Source organism: Schistocerca americana, chromosome 4 (genome assembly GCF_021461395.2).
Source record: "Schistocerca americana isolate TAMUIC-IGC-003095 chromosome 4, iqSchAmer2.1, whole genome shotgun sequence".
In the NCBI taxonomy this organism is placed as follows: Eukaryota; Metazoa; Arthropoda; class Insecta; order Orthoptera; family Acrididae; genus Schistocerca; species Schistocerca americana.
In genome coordinates this window covers 108,203,805-108,225,713 of record NC_060122.1, presented here as the reverse complement: position 1 = coordinate 108,225,713, position 21,909 = coordinate 108,203,805, and the positions used below count along the sequence as shown (strand labels likewise).

The 21,909-nt window shown below is 46.5% G+C and overlaps 1 protein-coding gene across 1 annotated transcript in view; it reads right to left on the bottom strand.

Moving 5' to 3' along the window:
• Positions 1–21,909, bottom strand: part of LOC124613288 (protein kinase domain-containing protein ppk32) — a 717,316-nt gene that overhangs the window by 335,204 nt on the left and 360,203 nt on the right. The window contains exons 6-7 of the mRNA XM_047141982.1: positions 18,600–18,730; positions 10,951–10,953 (exon numbers count right to left, since the gene is read on the bottom strand). Of these exons, the coding sequence (XP_046997938.1) occupies positions 10,951–10,953; positions 18,600–18,730 (134 nt within the window). The remainder of the gene's footprint in view (positions 1–10,950; positions 10,954–18,599; positions 18,731–21,909) is intronic.

The window sequence follows — 21,909 nt, the reverse complement described above, 5'->3', positions numbered from 1 at the left end:
AGAGAAGGACTGGACGTGATGAAAGCTCAAAAAGTACTAACAGTTCTTCAAGTAGTGGAAGTAAAATCATTTTCTTCTACAATTTAAAAAGAATAACTTCAAATGTTTATCGAAAATTGCAAAAAAAAAAAGAAAATATAAATTAAAAATATCGGCACTTGATATTGCCATTTCGATATGTATATGTCGATATATTCGTGAAGGGAATACTGCAGATATTGAGTCTTTTGGAGAAAATATTGATATATCGTTAATGTAAATTGAGCAGCAGCCCTAATGGCTACACAAGGAGCAACCCGATTACAGAAGCAGGAAGCAAGAACATCGCAGCAGCAAACGTGAGACACCGGGACTTACGTGTGCTGTAATCAACCACCGCTGTAAACATCGATGATAAAAAGTAAGTGTAACAACACACTGTACTTCTCTGGAATGTCCTACAAGCCCATTTTATAACAAGGAGATTAGAAGATCGACTGATAAATGTTAACAAAAACCATCACAGCTGAATTTAAGGTACGTGTCTTACGTCAGAACCGGCTTGGTCTGAAATACGTTTGCTACTGTTTTTATTAAAGGGATTTTATTTCAGTTGGAGGTGAAGTGGGCAGAAGGGAAGGGAAAGGGGAGGGACTTTATGCGGAATCAGCAGTGGAGAGTGAAAATGTGGGCTAGACCAGGATTCGAACCCAGGATCTCCTGCTTACTGAGAGGCACTTGTGTTAACCACTACGCCACCCGGACCCTGCGGACTATTTCGGCACCCCTCCCGGCCGACCCACATTCCCACTTAGTGCTACTTACCCGCAGTCCCCCGTCCACGTCCTCCATGCTCGCTACTTTGAGATTCCGTATGAGGTCGGACGCAATTGTGCATTCGCACTGAAGATGGTCGATATGTTGCCCATCGAGGAGCATCAATTATGCGAATGAGTGGCGTCTGCTCTTTTGGACACGTTCGAAATGACAGACGCCATGCTGTCACACTTTATGAGGGAACGTGCAGACATGGCGCTCTTAGATTTGATAACTGCAGATCTGAAAATAACCTACTTACTATAGGCGACGTCTTGGCGTCATCAAAGAATGAAGCGGTATCACTGGACTTCGAATAGTGTCTAGCGAGTAACACCCGCCCCCACCGCACCCGATTCCTTAACCAATCGAACGCTTATGTATAAAACAGCGTGAAACGTCTGATCGCTTAACCAGTGAGTTAACGCGTTCTAAATCTTTTACGTTAAACATTAAAACCTTTGTGATTGAAGACATTGTAGTTTTACAGGAATCTCATTGTTTATGAGGTCATATCTGCGAACACATTCATTTCTATCTGTGGATATTGCCTGCAAAATCTATTGCAAATAGAATTAGTAGTAAAGAAGTAACAAAATGTCCCATGCTGACGGTTTACTGCATGAACAGCGAAAATGTCTGAAGCCATAAACATTTTTCTGTCATTATTTTGTTGGGAATATCAACGAGAAAAAGTATCAATATGGTTAAAAATTATGTGTAAAATTAGTTGGAAGCCGGTAAGTGTTCTGACTAGCAAACACTGGCTGAATGTAGTCTGGGTGATTTGTGTGATGTCAGTCACGCTGCCTCAGGACGTACAGACAGTTTCTAACATTAAAAAATGGTTCAAATGGCTCTGAGCACTATGCGACTTAACTTCTGAGGTCATCAGTCGCCTAGAACTTAGAACTAATTAAACCTAACTAACCTAAGGACATCACACACATCCATGCCCGAGGCAGGATTCGAACCTGCGACCGTAGCGGTCGCTCGTTTCCAGACTGTAGCGCCTAGAACCGCACGGCCACTTCGGCCGGCTTCTAACATTAATAGCTGACTTACTGTATTAAACATTTAACATTACAACCTCTTCATAAGTAGATTACGATATTATTTTAAATTTCAGAATTCGGTCAATAATTATGTGAAATACTGGAAGAAATACTACTATCATCCCTGTGAGCAGTTAGATAGCAACCTGCAACTTATTCCGATTGACCAGGCAATTACTTGAACGTTTTAGCAGTTTGTTGATACAGGTAGGTAGGACTAGGTTCAAAATGGCTCAGGGACTAGTATCACACAGTTGTACGGGTAAGTTTGTATGGCAATCATCGACGACAAAGTGGGACAAGAGGGACAATGAGGGCCCCAGAATACTCTTCCATCGTCCCATTCCGGTGCATTCACTTCGTATTAGAAACAGTCCAAAGAAAGACTGTGCAGTGGGGGAACTGAGATTAACAGCGAAATTAATCAGGAAATTGCTACCTCGTAGGCAAAACAACGCGTAACGTGTTAAGTAGGGAGAATATTAGAGACTAGTAAAGGCAGAGAGATACTGTTATTCCTCGGTAAAAGAAGCGTCATAGTATCTAAGGTCATAGTTTGAGGAAGACACGGGAATGAACGTCTGGAGCAAGATGTATGGAAGTGAATCATGAGTGGCAGGATAATCGGAAAATGATGTTTGAGATGATGCATTACAGCGTAATAAAACAGGTGAAACTGTGTACCTAAATACGAAAAGCTGTTAGCCTTTGCGTGGGTAATTTGTACCGATATTTCATGTTCGAACTTTATTTAAGAATAATTTTATGTATTAATACTTGTATATGGATTTGAATAACGTAACGAAAAACAGGCAGGAAAGAATTAAGTAGTTGTTTTGACGAGCGATTGTTGTTCCGGTTCGTCCAGTATATTAAAATAAAAATAAATGTAATCAGAAAATATAATAGAATAAGTGGGCACAGAACTGTGTAACATATTTGGTTCAAAATGGTTCAAATGGCTCTGAGAATGAGACTTAACTTCAGAGGTCATCAGTCCCCTAGAACTTAGAACTACTTAAACCTAACTAATCTAAGGACATCACACACACCCATGCCCGAGGCACGTTTCGAACCTCCGACCGTAGCGCCTAGAACCGCTGGGCCACGCGCCCGGCTTTAGTTTAAGTATTTGTATATTGTGAAAAGTATTTGCAAACGAATGATGGTCAGGCGTATGGGACCAAACAGCTGAGGTATTGCTCATAATTTTCTGGCGAAGCCGCTTCTTAGACATAATCGTGGCTGACGCCAGTGTGTTGTCATTAATTTCTACACTACTTAATTTAACTTAAACTAACTTACGCTAAGGACAACACACCCACACACAGCCATGCTCGAGGGAGCACTCGAACCTCCGATGTGGGGAGCCGTGCGAACAGTGGCAAGACGCCCCTGACTGCGCGGCTACCTTGCGTAGCTCTAGTATGTGGATGTTAATTTGAATAGAGTAGTTTATTACGCGAAAAAAAAGAAAAAAGAAAACGCGGGACAAGGACACAAGGCATAGACCGTGATCTTTCGCGTGCTGGAAGCCGTGCGGGTAATGGGGGCTAGAACGGCCTGGGGCCACACCTGTTTTGATTACGAGGCAGGATCAGGCCTACAGGACTGTTCAGAAGTTTGTCTTCGGCTTATAAGCTTGTGAGCTGTGAATAGAGTGGAGTGAACTGTTTATTGCCCGTCACTGCTGTGCTAAAACTGTTTAGTGATTCGTTCGGACCATTGTGTGTAGGAAAATCATTCATTGCTAAGCACGTTTCTATAAATAAAGCAACGATATAAATCTAACGTGTGCTAAACATACATTAATATCCTTAATTCTCGATTTCATTGCTCAAATGTTCAAATGTGTGTGAATTCCTAAGCGACCAAACTACATAGATCATCGGTCCCTAGACTTAAACACTACTTAAACTAACTTACGCTAAGAAGAACACTCACACCAATGCCCGAGGGAGGACTCGAACCTCCGGCGGGAGTGGCCGCGCAGCCAGTGACATGACGCCTTAAACAACGCGGCCAGATTTCATTGCTCAGTTTACTCTTATACATCTGTATTTTACTGAATGACCTCACAGGCCACCTTAATAATCGTTTACGTAACGGCATAAAGCATCGGTGTGCTACGAAACTCCTGTGCAGGCGAGCCATTTAACAGGTTGTGCACTCGCCCTCTGCAGTAGTTACCGCTAACTGTAGGTGATGTTGCAACTGGAGAATGCTCAAAACTGAATGGACTTATAGAAAAAGAAATGAGAAGCTCCTTAACAGGACTGATGAGGAACATACGGAAAACACGGAGTAGAAGGGACAGGAGATGTGTTAAGACCTCTGGGATCACTTGCATGCTTCTGGGTATAAACTGTAGAGACAGACAGTTCCAAGTATTGCAGAATTACCGCATCTTGCGTCTGCCACCAAGTTTTCCCCACGGACAGCTCCACGTTGGCTGCTCGCGTGCGTACAGCGCCAGAGGTCTCTGCATATACACAGAGTCTCGAAATGTTGTTTACAGAGACATATCACAGTAAATTCCTGGCTCTCCATACACACCAAGACAATTACGATGTGTTCCGCGCCGGGCACGTCGCAGACAGTTGTGAAATTACTTACTCCCTCCCCCGGCACATTTCGTAATTCTCTACTCGGTCGCGCAAATATATTTTCCTCAAGTAAACGAGTAACTTGTGACCAAGATGTATTCTGTCAGCCTCGCCTATCGTTTCAGATTTTTTTCCGAAGTGCGGTTTCCTGAGCCGCAAGTGGCTCGCTCATCAATATGTACAGGGGATAACTTTTGTAATGGCGCATACGCGTGGGTGGTGAGCTTCGGTATTAACCGCGAGTTACGCCGTGGGATGGAGCGAGTATTGTAATAATTTTAAATTCAGTGATATTTACTATTCAATTCATTATCGTTTATTAAAGAAATGCATTGGACAACTGAACGCACATAACAGCAGACTTGTCATGCAGGAGCTTCGAAAGGAGGTGGAGGAGAGGAGGCTTGATGTACTCTGCCTACAGGAGCCGTACTCTCAAGCCGGGTAACTACCCTTTGCAGCCGCTACATGGCAGATTGTCAGCAGTGGGGATGCCCCCAGAGCGGCAATAGTCGTCACTAACCAAACCCTACGGGTAACAACACTCTCGCAACACCCCGACAGTCACTGCACCGCCGTGGAGATACAATCTCCTGCGGGAGTTATAACTATCATAAATATGTATTTCCAGTATGGAGATAACATTGAACAACACTTGGGACACGTAACTAGAGTAGCCACGGCGTTGCGGGGGCGAAAATGGCTATAACAGCTGACATAAATTCAAAATCCCCTCTATGGTACATTGGCACATGGTGGTAAAGTGGAGGAGATGATCATGCCTGTACAGCTTGTGGTGACTAATAAACCTAGTAATCCTCCCACCTTGCGGCGGGAGGGCGCCAAGATACCAACATCGATGGGACACTAGTCACACCGAACGCTGCAAACATGATACATAACTGGAAAGTCGAAGAGAATGCCACAAAAAGCGATTATAATCTTACTACCTTTACTTTAGGAGACAGAGAGTGCCACTGGGCCATGGGGTGGGAGCTGCAACTGAATTACAGAAGAGCAGATTGGGAGAGACTAGCGAGAGAGTGCGACATTCCTCCGTTGCCAGAAGGTGACGTGCAACAGGACCTAGACGTAGACAAGAGGGCTGAAGAACTGGTGAGTGCAGTATCCAGAGCGGTGAAGGCAGCCGTTCCAACCAGGAGGAGGGCCATGGCGGCCTCCCCGTCACTATGGTCAGCTGAGCTAGAGGACTTGCGTCAGTCTGTCAGAAGGCTGAGGAGGCACTACCGGCGCAGTGTCGTCTAGTGGGAAAAGCAAAGATGGCTATTGCAATATCGGGAGGCAAAAGAGAAATTTCAAAAAGAACTTCGAGCAGTTAGAATACAGAGTTGGGAGAGCTTTGCATTAAAGCAATTAGCATTGGATCCATGGGGTGTACGCTATATACTAGTTAGGGAGAAGATCCGCTCCCCAATGTTGATATCAACGATCAGACTTAGGGACGTTATGACGGAATTCTGGCGGGAGACTGCCGAGGTCCTTCTCCGGTCCCTGTTGCCTGATGACGATATGATTGGAGATATCGAAGATCAGTATCAACTACGGAATGAGGATCTTGACAGACTTGTAAACGATAGGGCAGTCTACCCCTTTTCCGAAGAGGAGGTGGCTGCCCACATTAAATCACTGAGAAGAGGGAAAGACCCCGGGCCAGACGGCATTGTGGCGGAGTTTGTGCAGTTCCTAGCACCCCATCTGGTAGCACCACTTACCCACTTATTCAAAGAATGTCTTAGGGAAGAAAAATTCCCTAAGATCTGGAAGGTAGGCAATGTAGTAATTATTAATAAAGGACCTGATAAAGACCCAGCAGAAGCTAAGTCTTACAGACAAATTTGCCTATTAGACATTTTTGGAAAATAATTTGTAAAATTGCTAGCTGACAGACTGACCGCACACCGAGTGCTGTGCGGGATGAGCAGCAGGCAGTTCGGCTTCAGGCCGGGGCGATCGGCAACTGATGCAATCGCCCTGGCTCTGAGGTCTGTGACTCTACCCCGTATAAGTACGTTGTTGGCATCATAGCTGACATCAGTGGCGCCTTTGACAACCTGTGGTGGCCTTAAGTAGTACATGCCATATCAGCTGACTAATGAAACGCCATTATCTGTGCCGTTTATTAAGCACTTACAAAGTGCTGAAGGAATCCTTCCATTTCAGATCGGGTTACGTCATTGACTGTTGCATGCCGGCTCATACAGAGCAGCGACCTGTCATACGTCTTCGACGCGCCACCGCCAATGGCGCCTACTACACTGCTGTCCCGAATTAAAGCAACTAACTACTATTTCCCCGCCCTGTGTGTATTTCACGATATAATCATACAAACTGTTAACAGATTTCGTTTCGATCGTTGTCTGCACGGAAGATGGCATTCCGATCAACGCACAACGATGCCAATAACGACGTCAGGGCACCTATGAAGCAGGGTAGTGTTTGTTGGGTAGTGTTTGCAGGGTAGCCTCACATTCACAGTCATTGTGTACACGGTCATAGACGGTCCGCTATGGCAGAGAGAAGACGCCTACTGACTCTCTGCTGTCGAAGGCCATAGGAAGGATGGAAGCAGGAGAGTCGCAAACTGATGTGGCCCGATGGCTTAATGTGGATCTTTCTGTTGCTTCTCGAATGATGCGACAATTTGTAGAGACTGAAACTGGATCTCGGAGACCAGGACAGGGCCGCCCAAGTGTGAGATTATAACGAGACGACCGTTATTTGGCTGTAAGGGCAGGACAGTGCCGCCTTACTACTGCACTGCAGCTTGCATCTGACCTTTCAGCATCCCCTGGACGTCTTGTACCGAGGCAAACGGTGTACAGAAGGCTTCAGCAGAGTGGCCATTATTGTTGGAGACCTGTTCTCTGTTTATCTATGGCGTGTCTTCAAAGAATGGAACGTCTAGACTGGACCTATCAACATGCCACCTGGACGGTAGAACCGTGGCCAAATGTTCTTTTCGCACAGGAGTCCCGATCTGATCTGGAGAGTGATTCTCGACGGATTCGCATTTGGAAGGAATCCGAACATTGTGGAAAGAGACCGATATCAAGAAAGATCCTTAATGGCGTGGGCAGGGATTATGCTGACCATTCGAACAATGAAATTGTACGGGTGAATTGGCTACGTTTAACTGCTGTCAGGTATTGCGACGAGAACTTGGGATTCCAAGTGCGGCTGTTGCGAGGTGGTGTGGGCCAGACTTGGTATTGATGCCCGATAATGCTCGACCTCATAGAGCACGGGTGATTGCTGTCATTTTGGAAATTAAAGATATTCCACGCAAAGCGTCGCCTGGTCGCTCTCCCTATTTGAATCCCATGGAGCATGTCTGGTATGCACTAGGGAGATAGGCTCCATCACGTCAGCATCTACCAACCAATCTCCAAGACTTGTGAGCAGCTCTGCAGGAAGAATGGCCGTTATTGCCTCGACATAAGATTTGATGACGTCATTCACAGCATGTCACGTCGTCGTCAGGCCTGTATTGCAACCAGGCGTGGTAACACACCGTGCTGAGCGCACTGACCAGTTGCCAGAATGTGTGTGCAAATCCGTTAAGTTGGAAAAAACCATGATCATTTTTCTCTACCGTTATGGACGCTGCAGTTGATTATTTTCTGTATTGTTCATATTGTTTCTACGTTACTATCACTTGTTTATACAGTTTCGTGGCAAAATAGACGTAACATTGCAAGATTTCCCTTTGTTGCTTTAATTTTGGACACCATTGTACATGAGTTCCCGTCACTCAATGCGACCGTCTGTGTGTCCTCATCGCATCGCCATTCATCAGTGCGATATATCGGAACTATGCCCAAAATTTTCCTGTTTTCTCAGGAACACAGAGGGCTTGCCTCCTATAGACTGCGCATCACACAAGCAGAATTCGACGCAGTGATCCAAGCAGGCATGGCGTGGCCATCGGACAGCAACTGGGCCTCTCCCCTTCAACTGGTATCAAAGAAACCGGACGGCCGGCGCCCCTGTGGCGACTATAGAGGACTCAAACCCCTAACATTGCCAAGCGCTACCCTGTGTGCCCACATTATGGATTTTGCTTGCCAACTGGCTCAGAGCATAGGTTTATCGACATTCTACCTACTGAAAGCCTACAAGAATTACCTGTTGGAACAAGACATCCATAAAACTGCAACAACCGCGCTGTTTGAACCGTCTGAATTCCTATGTGTGTCCTATGGCTTACGGAATGCAGCACAGAGTTTTCAGCGATTTATCGACGAATTTTTCAGGGGATTGGACTTCTGCTTTGCGCACATCAATGACGCGCTGGTAGCATCATCATGTCAGAAGAACACGAGAGACACCTACACAAAAGTCTAATGACTTCAGAATAGTCATAAATCCACCTAAATGTGTCATATGTGCTAATTAAGTGACACTTCTTGGATTTCGGGTTTCTGCTACCGGTAATATCCGGCAGCCGAGCTAAGTACCACACCCGGCGCTGAAAACAGTATGCAAACCGCGTCACTATCTGGGGATGATAACCTATTACCGTCGCTTTTTACTCCGAGCTGCTGAAGCTCAGGTGCCACACCACCCCATCCCCACCGGCCACAGAGTGCGTGGTTACTCACCTGTCACGTGGACTGGTGATCCGCAAGCAGCGTCTGAAGCCTGCCATAGGAGCCTCAAGCAAGCTACCGTCCTTGCGTATTCGATCCTTGACATTCCACTAGCACAATTAAAAGAAAACTGCCCACGGTCACTAATTTTTAACGAATTAACCAGGTTTCGACACTGCTAGGAGTGTCTTCCTCAGAATTTCACACCAAAGAATGGTCTATAACATGGTCACAGAATTATGACTAAAAACGTATGATACAAATTATAAGTACGGAATTATCGTGAAAGACTGGCAGTACTTATATGTCATTTATAAAATAATAAATATACCAAAAGGGCATTAGTCACAAAGATATTTAAGATTAAAAAAACTGATGGCGAGCCACTAAGGGCTCCTCGTTACTTGCGTGGTGCTGTGCTACGGCTTTGCAATCTGCCAGAACGGTTCGAAACTTCACCGGGGCACAGAACAAACACCAAATGTGAAGCACCAACAAGGATGTTTGTCTGTGTATATTAATGGCTTTTTTTTTTTTAAATGTGGGTCATAACTTATTGAAAGACCTTCGTATGTTGTGTGATTCTGCCGAACGACGCCGATGGTGTGACGTTGTTCGCATCCTATCCTATCTGATCTACTCGTGAAGCTCCTAGAACTCGGATGCAATATATCTAGAAGTGCCACGTATATTCGCTTGCTCCCCAGGAAACGGAACACTTCCGAGGCGTAGAGGCGTGTTGTGACCCAGCTGCCCACAAGCCGATTATAAAACTGGACATCCAGACGAGCATTCTGTGTCTGCAATCCAAAGATCTCTGGAGACAGTCAGTTCAGTCCTCAGTGCAGATAAAGTTATTTCTTTGTCTCAAGATGATAAAGCGGATGTCGCCATTGGGCTAACTGCAGCGAACACATAGCAAAATCGCTCATGAACATAGATTACAAAGTTCTCTGCCGGACCACGACTTCATGCTTGCTTCTCAACATAATTTCAAATGTGTATGCTGTCTGTGAAATTAATGAGCTGTTACTTACAATGGGCCACAGTACATCGCTATCTGGAGTTCCAAGCACTGTTAAGAGAGGACAAGTCACTCTTTCGTTTGTTTTCATATTCAATGCTATTCCTACCTCTAGACGCCAATTTTTTGTGAGATGACAGGAGTTATCATCAGAGGGCACTGATGGTAGCACGTACATTGCTAATGCATATGGGACATTCATGATACCTCTCCCCTGAATAGTATTTTCTGGAGTTGAGAGGAAGCAAGCAGTTTGGTTGTTCAACAGTAAACGTTGCAGTGGGCGTTTGGGGCTTGGAAGCTACGTGCAGCTGGTAGGGAGATGAACATCTCAAAGTACTTGCTGGGAACGTAATACTGGTCCCAGGATTTTCTTGCACCAGTGTGCAGACAATGCCTTCAGCTGAAAAGACGAAAAACTGCCTACCTGAATCTACCTGTTAGGCGTTTCTGGCCACGGCAGGTACAGGGGCGTAGGAGAGAATGTGGGTCACCTGGCCAATTCCTTTCGACAGTGTCTATAAACTACCATTGTGTAAAGAACTGGCGTCCACAAAAATCCACAAATTGCTGTGTTCGTCTTGGATGGGACGCTATAGATGGAGCCGTCAGGTGCTGTCGTCCCTCAGCCTGCCGAATTTTTGGGGAAGCCTCGAGTCTCCGGAAATTTTTTTGGACGGGACGCAACGTTTATGGTAGCTCTGAAATAGTACACTACTGGCCATTAAAATTGCTACACCACGAAGATGACGTGCTACACACGCGAAATTTAACCGACAGGAAGGAGATGCTGTGATATGCAAATGATTAGTTTTTCAGAGCGTTCACACGAGGTTGGCGCCGGTGGCGACACCTACAACGTGCTGACATGAGGAAAGTTTCCAACCGGTTTCTCATACATAAACAGCAGTTGACTGGCGTTGCCAGGTGAAACGTTGTTGTGATGCCTCGTTTAAGGCGGAGAAATGCGTACCATCACGTTTCCGACTTTGATAAAGGTCGGATTGTAGCCTATCGCAATTGCGGTTTATCGTATCGCGACATTGCTGCTCGCGTTGGTCGAGATCCAATGACTGCTACCAGAATAAGGAATCGGTGGGTTCAGGAGGGTAATACGGAACGCCGTGCTGGATCCCAACGGCCACGTATCACTAGCAGTCGAGATGACAAGCATCTTATACGCATGGCTGTAACGGATCGTGCAGCCACGTCTCGATCCCTGTTTCAACAGATGGGGACGTTTGCAAGACAACAACCATCAGCATGGACTATCAGCTCGGAGACCAAGGCTGCGATTACCCTTGACGCTGCATCACAGACAGGAGCGCCTGCGATGGTGTACTCAACGACGACCGTGGGTGCACGAATGGCAAAACGTCATTTTTTCGGATGAATCCAGGTTGTGTTTACAGCATCGTGATGGTCGCATCCGTGTTTGGCGACATAGCGGTGAATGCACATTGGGAGCGTCTATTCGTCATCGACATACTGGCGTATCATCCGGCGTGATGGTATGGGGTGCCATTGGTTACACGTCTCGGTCACCTCTTGTTCGCATTGACGGCACTTTGAACAGTGGACGTTACATTTCAGATGTGTTACGACCCATGGCACTACCCTTCATTCGATCCCTGCGAAACCCTACATTTCAGCAGGATAATGCACGACCGCATGTTCCAGGTCCTGTACGGGCCTTTCTGGATACAGAAAATGGCCAGCACATTCTCCAGATCTCTCACCAACTGAAAACGTCTGGTCAATGGTGGCTGAGCAACTGGCTCGTCACAATACGCCAGTCACTACTGTTGATGAACTGTGGTATCGTGTTGAAGCTGCATGGGCAGCTGTACCTGTACACGCCCTCCAAGCTCAGTTTGACTCAATGCCCAGGAGCATCAAGGCCTTTATTACGGCCAGATGTGGTTGTTCTGGGTACTGATTTCTCAGGATCTATGCACCCAAATTGCTTGAAAATGTAATCACATGTCAGTTCTAGTATAATATATTTGTCCAATGAATACCCGTTTATCATCTGCATTTCTTCTTGGTGTAGCAATTTTAGTGGCCAGTAGTAGATATGTTGGGACACAAAAGCACTTCTCTTAGTTTAGCCGAGAACCTTGGACGGATATGCTGTAACGTTTCGCCCATGATAATGATCTCTGTGATAAATGAGTTGCTCACTTTAGGCCAAAACGAAAACTCTCAAAACATACTGCCTAAAGCGTCCATGGGAAACAGAATTCGGGAGTGTCGAGTCTTCTCCTCACTGTGCGGAAATTTGCCAGTCAGAGTTGGGTGCTTCCCCAGCGAGGAAGCATTGGCCAGGAGGTAGAGATGAGGAGTCAGAGGGGAGACGGGGCACTCATAGAATCTTATGACTGGCACAAAACCTATGCGGGGGCGGTTGTGGTGGTGCACTTTAGGAGTTTATGCAGTTTTGATGGAAGGGGGCGAGTTGAGAAAGGGGGTTTCTGATTTAGACTCCGGTCTGCAGAGGTGACTCTAGTCTTGATTCTCGTTATGAGTGTGTCGGTTGCACTTGGAGCACTCGTCATGAGCGTAAATTCGCACATGCGTTGGTCATGACTGGGTAGCTGTACAGGCAGTTTATAACCCAGTCATCTCGGACAACTCGCTGTGCCGAGGACAATCTTATTGGTGTCAGGCCTGCCGCCTTGACATTTGGTCTCCTTGTGTTCGCTGCCGTGTAAGTGAGTGAAGTTGGTCCACGGAATGACTGGCGTGTGAGCGTGTCACACGCTGGAATCTGCTGAGATTTCAGAGCTCCGTTAGAGAGTAATTGTGTTCCGTCTAACAGATCGCCAGGCACGACTTTGTATTTTTCGTCCCCATGATAACGAATTACAGGCGCCGCAAATCGCTACTCTGCAGATGACTGCGGCACGAGCGTCGCTTGAGAGAGCGCTGCACGTCGAGAAATGAGTGTAGTACTGCTGCACCAGCTTGTAACCGCAAACAGCATCACAGTCTCGCCACTTGTTCTCAGCTGGACTAACGTAGTATAACTTCTGTGTAGAATAGATCCATCAAAGTCTATTCTGCGTTAGATAATTTCAGATTGCGTAATCCATGATTTGAGCAAGGATACATAGATTAAACAGATAAACTTTAGACTTTGCCAACCATACGCCACCCAATGGAGTGCTGATTATTTGTTGCTTCTGTTTGCGTTGCCAACGGTTCATGATGTAGGTCTCATCTCGCTTAACCTGTGTCTGAGCTGGTGCGTTTCTGGCGCCAGTTTCCATCGATCGTCATTTTGATCTTTGGGTCGACTTCCATGCTTACTTGTCTTCTGTTCATCTTTGGCGGCGCGGATTGAACGGAGCTCGTCCGCTCTGCTAAGGGGTCGGTCGGTATCGGCGGTGAGTGGAGTCACGTGGGACTGTGTACGTAGGCAGGTCGGCAAGAGGACGAGTCGGACAACGAAGGAGCGGGGCCAGCGGCTACGGCGTGTTGAGTCGTGAGGGCAGATCCACCGCCCATGGTGATCTGGTTGTCCTAGAGGTCGGAAGGACAAGCTCCTTCGAGTCAGTTATAAGCTACGCCGGCCGATTGAATTGGAGTCGCCGAGTTGCTTCGGTGGGTTGCTAATTGGGTATGCCAGTGTACTAAAAATCCTTTGGAATTGTTTTAGTTGTTTATCACTTACCTCGGTGTCGTGACTAACTGTCTTGGCGGCAGTTGAGGAAGTTTGGCTACGCCCAACCAACCGACATGAAGCGTAGTTACAGACGTAGCTAGAAGTGCAACGAGTAGTGAGTAAGTCCGGCTCTGGCGTTTCAACACACGCCGAGATACGTCCTCTATTCTATCTTGTAGTTCATTTGGTAGTTTGGCGTGTAAATGTGCGCCGAGATAATTCTTGTCATGTTAACTTTAGGGCATGATTTTTAGCGAACTTATTAATCAAAGTTTAAGGGCTGGCACCGGCCAAGTAACTCACGGTGGCTAATTTGTCTCTATTCAGTTGTATTGATCACCTGTTCTTTAGATAAGATTGTGTATTTTATGTCTAAGTATATTGTCTGCCGTTGATGTGTGTTGTGTTACAGATAACTGGCAGCGGTTGACGCGAGCATACTGGGACAGAGCACCACAGGGGCAGAGAGATATTTAAGGCCCTGTCCTCTCCTTTACATCTTGAGTTACGTTGTCACTGTTGCGTGATTCCATTTTTCCGGTGGAGAATTCTAGCATCTCAAGTTCAGTTGCAGTGCAAAGTTGAGTACATTTCTATGTCATTTCCTGTCTCGTCGATCTCTCGTATTGATTTGAATCCTTGGTCTGTTCGCGTCTATCGCTAATTCACACGTAATATTGAAGAAACCTCATTTTAGGGGTATTGTCATATGGGCATGTTCTAGTTGTAATCATTCTAAGAATACTGTTGATTAATCAACTGAATAAGTAAACTTGAAGCACCTCCTTAATTGTTTTAGTGATTTGGATATAGTTTCGTTTAGGAAATTGGCTAGCCAAATCTTAAAAGATCTGTGTTCTTACCCTTAATCTGTTCCTTAGCTGATTGGAAGTAATGAGAGTTCTGATGGGAATTATATGGACATTTGTACCATTTAAGTAAAGCTTTACCTGAGTATATTTACCTAGTCTTATTCAAATTTCAAGTTTTGTGGGTCTTCTTCCGGTTAAAGAAATTTATTTGTTTTTTGTTCAAGTGATCTGGTCTCGTAAGGCAGTTTCCTGTATCATTGTGATTGTGATTTTATAATGCTTTTCATTGTAATAAAATATGTAGCAACTACAGCGGATTACTATTGTGATGTTGGAGTGTCACTACCATTACCACATTTCAGTGTTGTTTGTCCTATTTCATGATTAACAAACTTTTGTCAATACAATAGCGTTAGGGCCACCATATCATTAGATTTTTCTGGGCATTCAAGTTTTATTTAAAATTCTGATAAAAGTGATAACCTCGAATGCAGGATAGCAACAACAACCACTGTCAGAGGGCAGAATCAACTTAGTAGATGCATGGTCAGGTGGACAAGTGGAAGGCTGACAAGTTAGAGTGATCGCTGCCACAGTCGCTTGCAGTCTTTTGAATCAAGCCGCAAGATCAGTGTACTCTCGCACTGTGTACGGCGACATCTCATTGTGACGCTTTCGAAGCGTTTTTGTCTTGTGAGGCTTTTGCAGCATCTATAAAGGGTAGTCAAGGGAAAGTGAAACCCATTCTTATTATTTCACACGGTGGTGGAATGGGTGAAAATGGTTACACACGCCATAAATCACTTCAAAGAGAACTGCTTACGGGTCATATTATTAGTGACTAATGCCACGTGGAGAAGAGTTTCCAAAAAAGTGGAAAGGCGAATGCCTGCTTTGAACTGAAAACTGACATGCCTCACAACACTTATTAACAGCATATTGCTGAGAGCGCACCTTAGAACTGGAGAACTTCCAGAAAGCAGGCGAGATTCTGGGCGAAATGTGGAGATCGATATATTCGACTACCCTTTCTGCCTTATAAGACGTTAATGGATGTTGATTTTATTTATGTATACTACAGACATCACTAATACACAGACAAGAGAGGAAATGTGCGTATTAATAGAACTAACGAAGGAATTTTATGCCCATCCATTTTCATAAAATTTGCAAGTCAGATACAGCTGACAACTGCCGCTGGAAGCCGCTGCAGCCGGAAGTCGACCGGAGGAAATGTGTTCTGCGTGAGGTATCAACTAGTTTCTAGCGAGCACCAGCCGCAATGTAATCCAGGCGTGGCGAGCTGCACGATGAAAAACGCCCCATATGAGGACAGCTTTAGGCTAGGCGCAAACTGAGACGCGTAAAACACGTGTGACGTAACACCACACTACAGCGCGACACGTACGTGCCGCACGGGTGCAGAGCACATTGCGACGCGTACACCATACTTCGCACGCGCCGACTGGCGACGCTCTGCGCTGACAGAACCGAAGCGCGCGCAGCCTGTTATCTTCCTCAAACGATTTTACAGAAACTATTCACTGAAAATATTTAATTTTTGTCTTACTTGTAGCGTTATATGTCAGCTTCCTGCCCAAGTGTCAATGATCTCGCTAATGACCATTCTTATTGTGATGTACACATTTTAGTAAGACACTACGCAAAACTCAAAAGTTTGCATCGAAAATTAGGGGTCGCTATGATTTTGCGTTTGGTGCATATTACAACATATGTTGCTGCGTATGAGATTTAGCTCACATGTTGAATTTTTGTTTAGACTTGGGAGGAGGTCTCTATCTGCATCCGATCTCGAGAAAAAAATGGATCCCAAGTAGCGCGCTCACTTCCGATCTCACGCCCGCGGGAATGAAACACTCGCAACATATTTCATATCTCCTATACCACTCGAGACATGGAAACGAAAGCACGCAAGGAGGAGAGTGTTTTGCTAATTCTTAAACACACGGAACTTTCTTATCCATATATCAGTACTTATCTATATATCAGTACTTATACTTCCCTTTTTATTTACTTCATTCCAGTGACTAATTTTTTAAGAGTTATCGACAGATAGCGAAACAAGAGCTTACTAATATGAAAATAAACATGAAATTTCTTCTTTTATGTTCCTGGAAACCGACACTATGAAGTTTACCGTAAGCTATTGAACTCTGTGATTGCCAATTACTTATTTAATGAGGCACTCCATTTCGGAATTCTGCCTCAATAGCTGCTGTGAGATGACTTTGGCAAATTACACTCTGACAAAGAAAGTACAATTAAACCAGTCACCAAGAGGAATGTGGCCGTTACTCACAAACGGTGATGCTTCTTCGGATGAGAAAAGCTTAACAACTCACACAAAAATAGATTGCCAACTCTGTTGGAATTTTGGTAGAATCCCCGTAAACCATCGTATTTTTAACACTGAGCAACTGGAATGGAAACTTGCCTCCTCTTCATCTGAGCAGTATTACAATAATGACGAGCGTTCCTTCAGGCGGAATGATAGGCACATGCCAGATACTGGTTACTCACCTACGGCTTGCCAAACTGACAATGTGTGATCGCGAATAAATTGGTTGTTATTGATAAAAATAAACAATTCATCTGTCGCAAAACAGAATGTTCAAGAAATGTGTGTGAATTCTTATGGGACTTAACTGCTAACGTCATCAGTCCCTAAGCTTACACACTACTTAACCTAAATTATCCTACGGACAAACACACACACCCATGCCAGAGGGAGGACTCGAACCTCCGCCGAGACCAGCCGCACAGTCCATGACTGCAGCGCCTGAGACCGCTCGGCTAAACCCTCGAGGCCAACAGAATGGTCAGTGTATTGTTACCAGGGGAGGAATGCACAAGCTACCCATGTTTGCCTTGTGAGTTGAAGTTTGAAAAACATTGCCATGAAAGTAGATCTGCCTTTGTCTGCAGTCCATTTCAACAAATTAAATATATCTAATCATAACACTCTTTTAGGATATTCCCACTTTCGTAATAATACCGACCATTTTCTTCATTTGTGTAGCATGTTATATAATTAGTTTATTGATGATGATAATGTGCATGCAACAATTGAAATGCTTTTTCTCACCACGGCGAACCAATTAACACATTGTTATTTGTGACTGCTTTTCGACTGTTTCTAGCTTGCAGTGGAAATGTGATGTTACATGCATGTAGTACAGTGTGTCGTATTATATTATTACATCCATATCCAAGTTATCACAGTGAGACTTCTATACTTCAGATCTTGGACGCTTTTTACCAGGAGCACAAAGGGATCGCACCTGCGGAGATTATCATTTTATAAATTTTTGTAACATATCGTACAGATACGCCAGCATATTAGGAAGCGAAGTGATAACCTTGTTTTCCTCTCCTGCCTTGCTTCTTTATCACATAATTTTATAATATTCCTTGTTTCCTTATTCACTACCCTCTGTCCCTCCTTGCGATCTGAAAACATCGCGGGGGCATGTGATACAATTCCAGCGGCCAATGGCTGACTAGTTACTGAAGTATGCATTTTTCTTGACAGAAGAAAAATAATACAAAGCAAAACTGTACCGATAGAAATAACAGAAAAGTATAATGAACTAACGAAGAAAGCTGGAGCGTTTAAATGGTGAAAAACGAAACACAACCCAAAGGCAATAAAATTTAGTATAAAGTAAGGCAATATTTATCGTATTCGCAATACTACCACTGCTCATATGCGCCGTTCCGATGTGAGTATATGGCCGGGCTACTTTTCCGCTCGCCGCCTCAAATTCCCCACGGTGGTAGCGAGGCACGCGCGACGCGCGGCGCGAGAAACTTTGCCTCAACCGCAACGCCGCGCGACCTGGCGCAGGCGCGTGTCGCGTCCGAGTCGCGTCGCGTCACAATTTGCACGGTCCCATTTGAACCTGTGAAGTTACAAAAATGCGCGCTGCGCTGCGTCGCCTTTTAAGAGATGCAGACCGCCGGTGGTGACCGGGCTGCAGAGGTTGACGGGGCGGCAGCGAGCACTCACCTGAAGTACTTGATGAGGGACAGCAGCTGGGCGGTGGGCCGCTGGCGCGTGTCGCGGCTCAGCAGGCGCACCACCGCCTCCTGCAGCGGCACCGGCACCCGCGGCAGCACGTTGTGCACCTGCTCCTCCAGCTGCAACAGCACCAGAGCAGCTGTCAGTGGGGGCGCCAGTACTACAGCTCAGCAAGTGTAGTGGCACCGGAACACGACGCATCAGGCTGTGTACTGCCTGATCCAGGCGCAATAACAAACACGAGAGTAGCTCCAGGTAGGGACACCCACTGTACTGTAGTTTGTTATGGAATACGAGGGTGGTTTGGTAAGTATGGTTAATTTCCATGAAAGAATTGAACGTTTTTGTTCCGGCTTCAAGTTTGGTAAGCTTGATTATTCCAAGGATCTTATAAAGAATTTCAACTATGTATAGTGAAAAGTTATTTGTTCACAACGATCTAAATCCCCTTCCTGTTGCGCGTGGCGGAGTTGCCATTGGCCACCTCCGCCATCTCCCTGTTCGACCTCAACCTCTCTTCAATGATCCTACCGAATACCTGATCCTCAGTCTCTTCTTCCCTGGCCTTACCGTCACCTGTGCCATCGTTTATATCCGCCCTAATACCCCGGTCCCATATGATTTCCTAGCCCACATAGACTGCACCTTCTCCTCCTTGTGATTGCCGCCGACATCAACATCCACAGCCGGACACCCGCACAGTACGGCGGTGGCATCGGTTTATTGCCACCCTACAAGGTGACCTCCTCCCTCTCCCTCAACATACCCCCCAGAATCCAATACCACTCCCGACGTAATCCTTGCCTCCCCAAACCTCATTGGGCGCATTACTGCAGATGTCCTTGACCCTATAGATAGCGATCACCTTTCCGTCCTGCTCACCCTATCAGGCAGACCTCATCTACGAGCACTCTGATGACATCACCCATGCCACTTCCTTCCTCCACCGGACTTTTTTGGAGGCTGTCGAGACGCACTTCCCCACCAAAGTCATCCACCCTCACCGTCCTACCTTACCACCACAGGCCGTACTCCTCCTCCACAAATACCGTCGCGGTTAACGCTCGTTCCTCCGTACCTGGGACTGGGACACACTCCTCCACCACCTGTAACTCCAATGCCATATAAGAAACTTGCTTGCGGCCAATAAACGCCGGGCCTGGCGACAGACATATACCTGACTTAATGCTTCACTGCCTATTCTCATCCAAGTACTGGTGAGCCTTCCATCGCCTTACTGGCACGAAACCTTCTCCCCACTATCCTCTCCTACACGATGACCACCCTTTCCCAGACAACCCCACCTATCTGACATCCTTTCCATACCTACAGATACCATATTTGATTACTCCCTCTTCCCTGACAGCCAAGACTGCACTGCCACCTCTCTCGCCCCACTTGCTCCTAGCTTTCAGTACTCGGAGGCCACACCACCATCTGATCTCAAAACCCCCATTGTCACACAAATGCAACATGGCTCCCAGTCATGATCGTATTACATACCGCCTCCTCAAAGAAGCCCCCTCTCCTTCCTGCGGTCCTAGCCACCCTCTATAATGTTATCCTCCACCGGCTTCTATCCTGACCTGTGGGAGACTTCCCAGAGCCTTATCTTTCCCAAACCTGCCAAACACCCTATCAGTCTCACGTCGGTCTTCAGCAAGGTCCTGGAGCCCATGGCATTCATCACCATCTCCACCAGCACCGCCTCCTTCCCCTGACCCAAGGTGGCTTCCGACCTTCCTTCTCTGCCAATGATCTACTCCTCCACCTGACACACCTCCTTTCCACTCACCTCAATTCCCATCGCTCCACCATCTTTGTGTCCCTTGACCTTGAATGCACCTATGACCATGTATGGCATCCCAGCCTCCTCTTCAAACTCCAGACTTACGCCCTCCCCATCAACTATGTTCGCCTCCTTCCTCTCTCACTGCCCCTCCTGTGTTACCATCCACAACTCCAACTCCTACATCTTCTACCCCTCTGCTGGCATGCCCCGTCCTTTCACCTCTTCTCTACCTCTTATACACAGTGGACATGCCGCATCTCCCAACATGTCCATCTCCTGCAATATGCCTATGATACCATCTTTCTTACTCTTGCCCCTCCCTTCAAAGTTCCCAGCGCCTCCTCCAGTCCCACCTTGACCTGTTCACCGCATGGTGCAACCAATGACTCCTTAAGCTCAATCCCTCCAAGACCCAGGCAATCATCATAGGCTGCACCACTCCCTCCTTCCGCCTCCTAGATTTCTACCTTACTATCTATGGCCACCCTATTGCCCTCAATACCACCCTCAAGTATCTTGGCATCACCCTTGACGGCCACCTTTCCTGGACCCCCCCCCCCCCCCAATCTCCTCACAGTACAAGCCAAGGCACGTAACTGTCTCCATCTCCTCACATTCCTCTCTGGTCAAACATGAGGATTAGACCCTTCCACTATCCTACATGCCTATAAGTCCTTCACCCACCCCATCCTATGTTATGCCCACCCCACTTGGATCTCCACCCCCCCCTCCCCAACTACTACAAATCCCTCCAAATCTTTGAGTGCCATGCACTCTGCCTCACTTATTGCATCTGTCTCCCATCCCCATGCAGATCCTTTGTGATCTGATTCCCTTCCCGCATCTCCTCCTGTTCCTAGAACGAATGTGGATCCTGTATGTCTCCTGCAAACTGGATTCCCCCCCCCCATCCTTTGGCTTCCCCATCCTCTCCCATCCTAGACCACTGCTGCACCTGTACCACAGTGTCCCACCTGGTCTTCATGTCCACATCCTCCATACCCTCGCCCAAGGTGGCTTCCAACAACTACCCTTCCCAGATGGTGTCCTCATGCCTTCCATCTACCCCTCCTACCAGATCCCTCCTTCTCCCCCCCCCCCCTCCTCAGGGCTCCCTCTCACCCGACCTCTCCCACTTCCCCCCATACTCCTTTTCCCCTGCTGAACACCTTATTTTTCCTTTTCACCCCTCTGGGCTTTCAGCTCCATTCCTTCTCCCCTCCACTGCCCCCCTCCTACCCCCTCCTGGTTTCCCCCTACCGTCTCTCCCCCCATTTTCTTCCCCCCCTCCCCCCTTCACCTGATGGTAGGTCCCCTTTGGTGCAGTGATTTTTAACGTTTTCGTTGTAGTGTCAGTATTACTCCAGTGCTGTGTGCAGTGCTAGCACCAGCAGTGTCGCCAGCGTTATTCATTTGTGTTCCCACTGTGATGTTTCTTTGTTTTCGTGTCGACTCACAGTGTTCATTCTCCACATGTGTGTATGGCTCTCGTCTATGTAGTTTTTA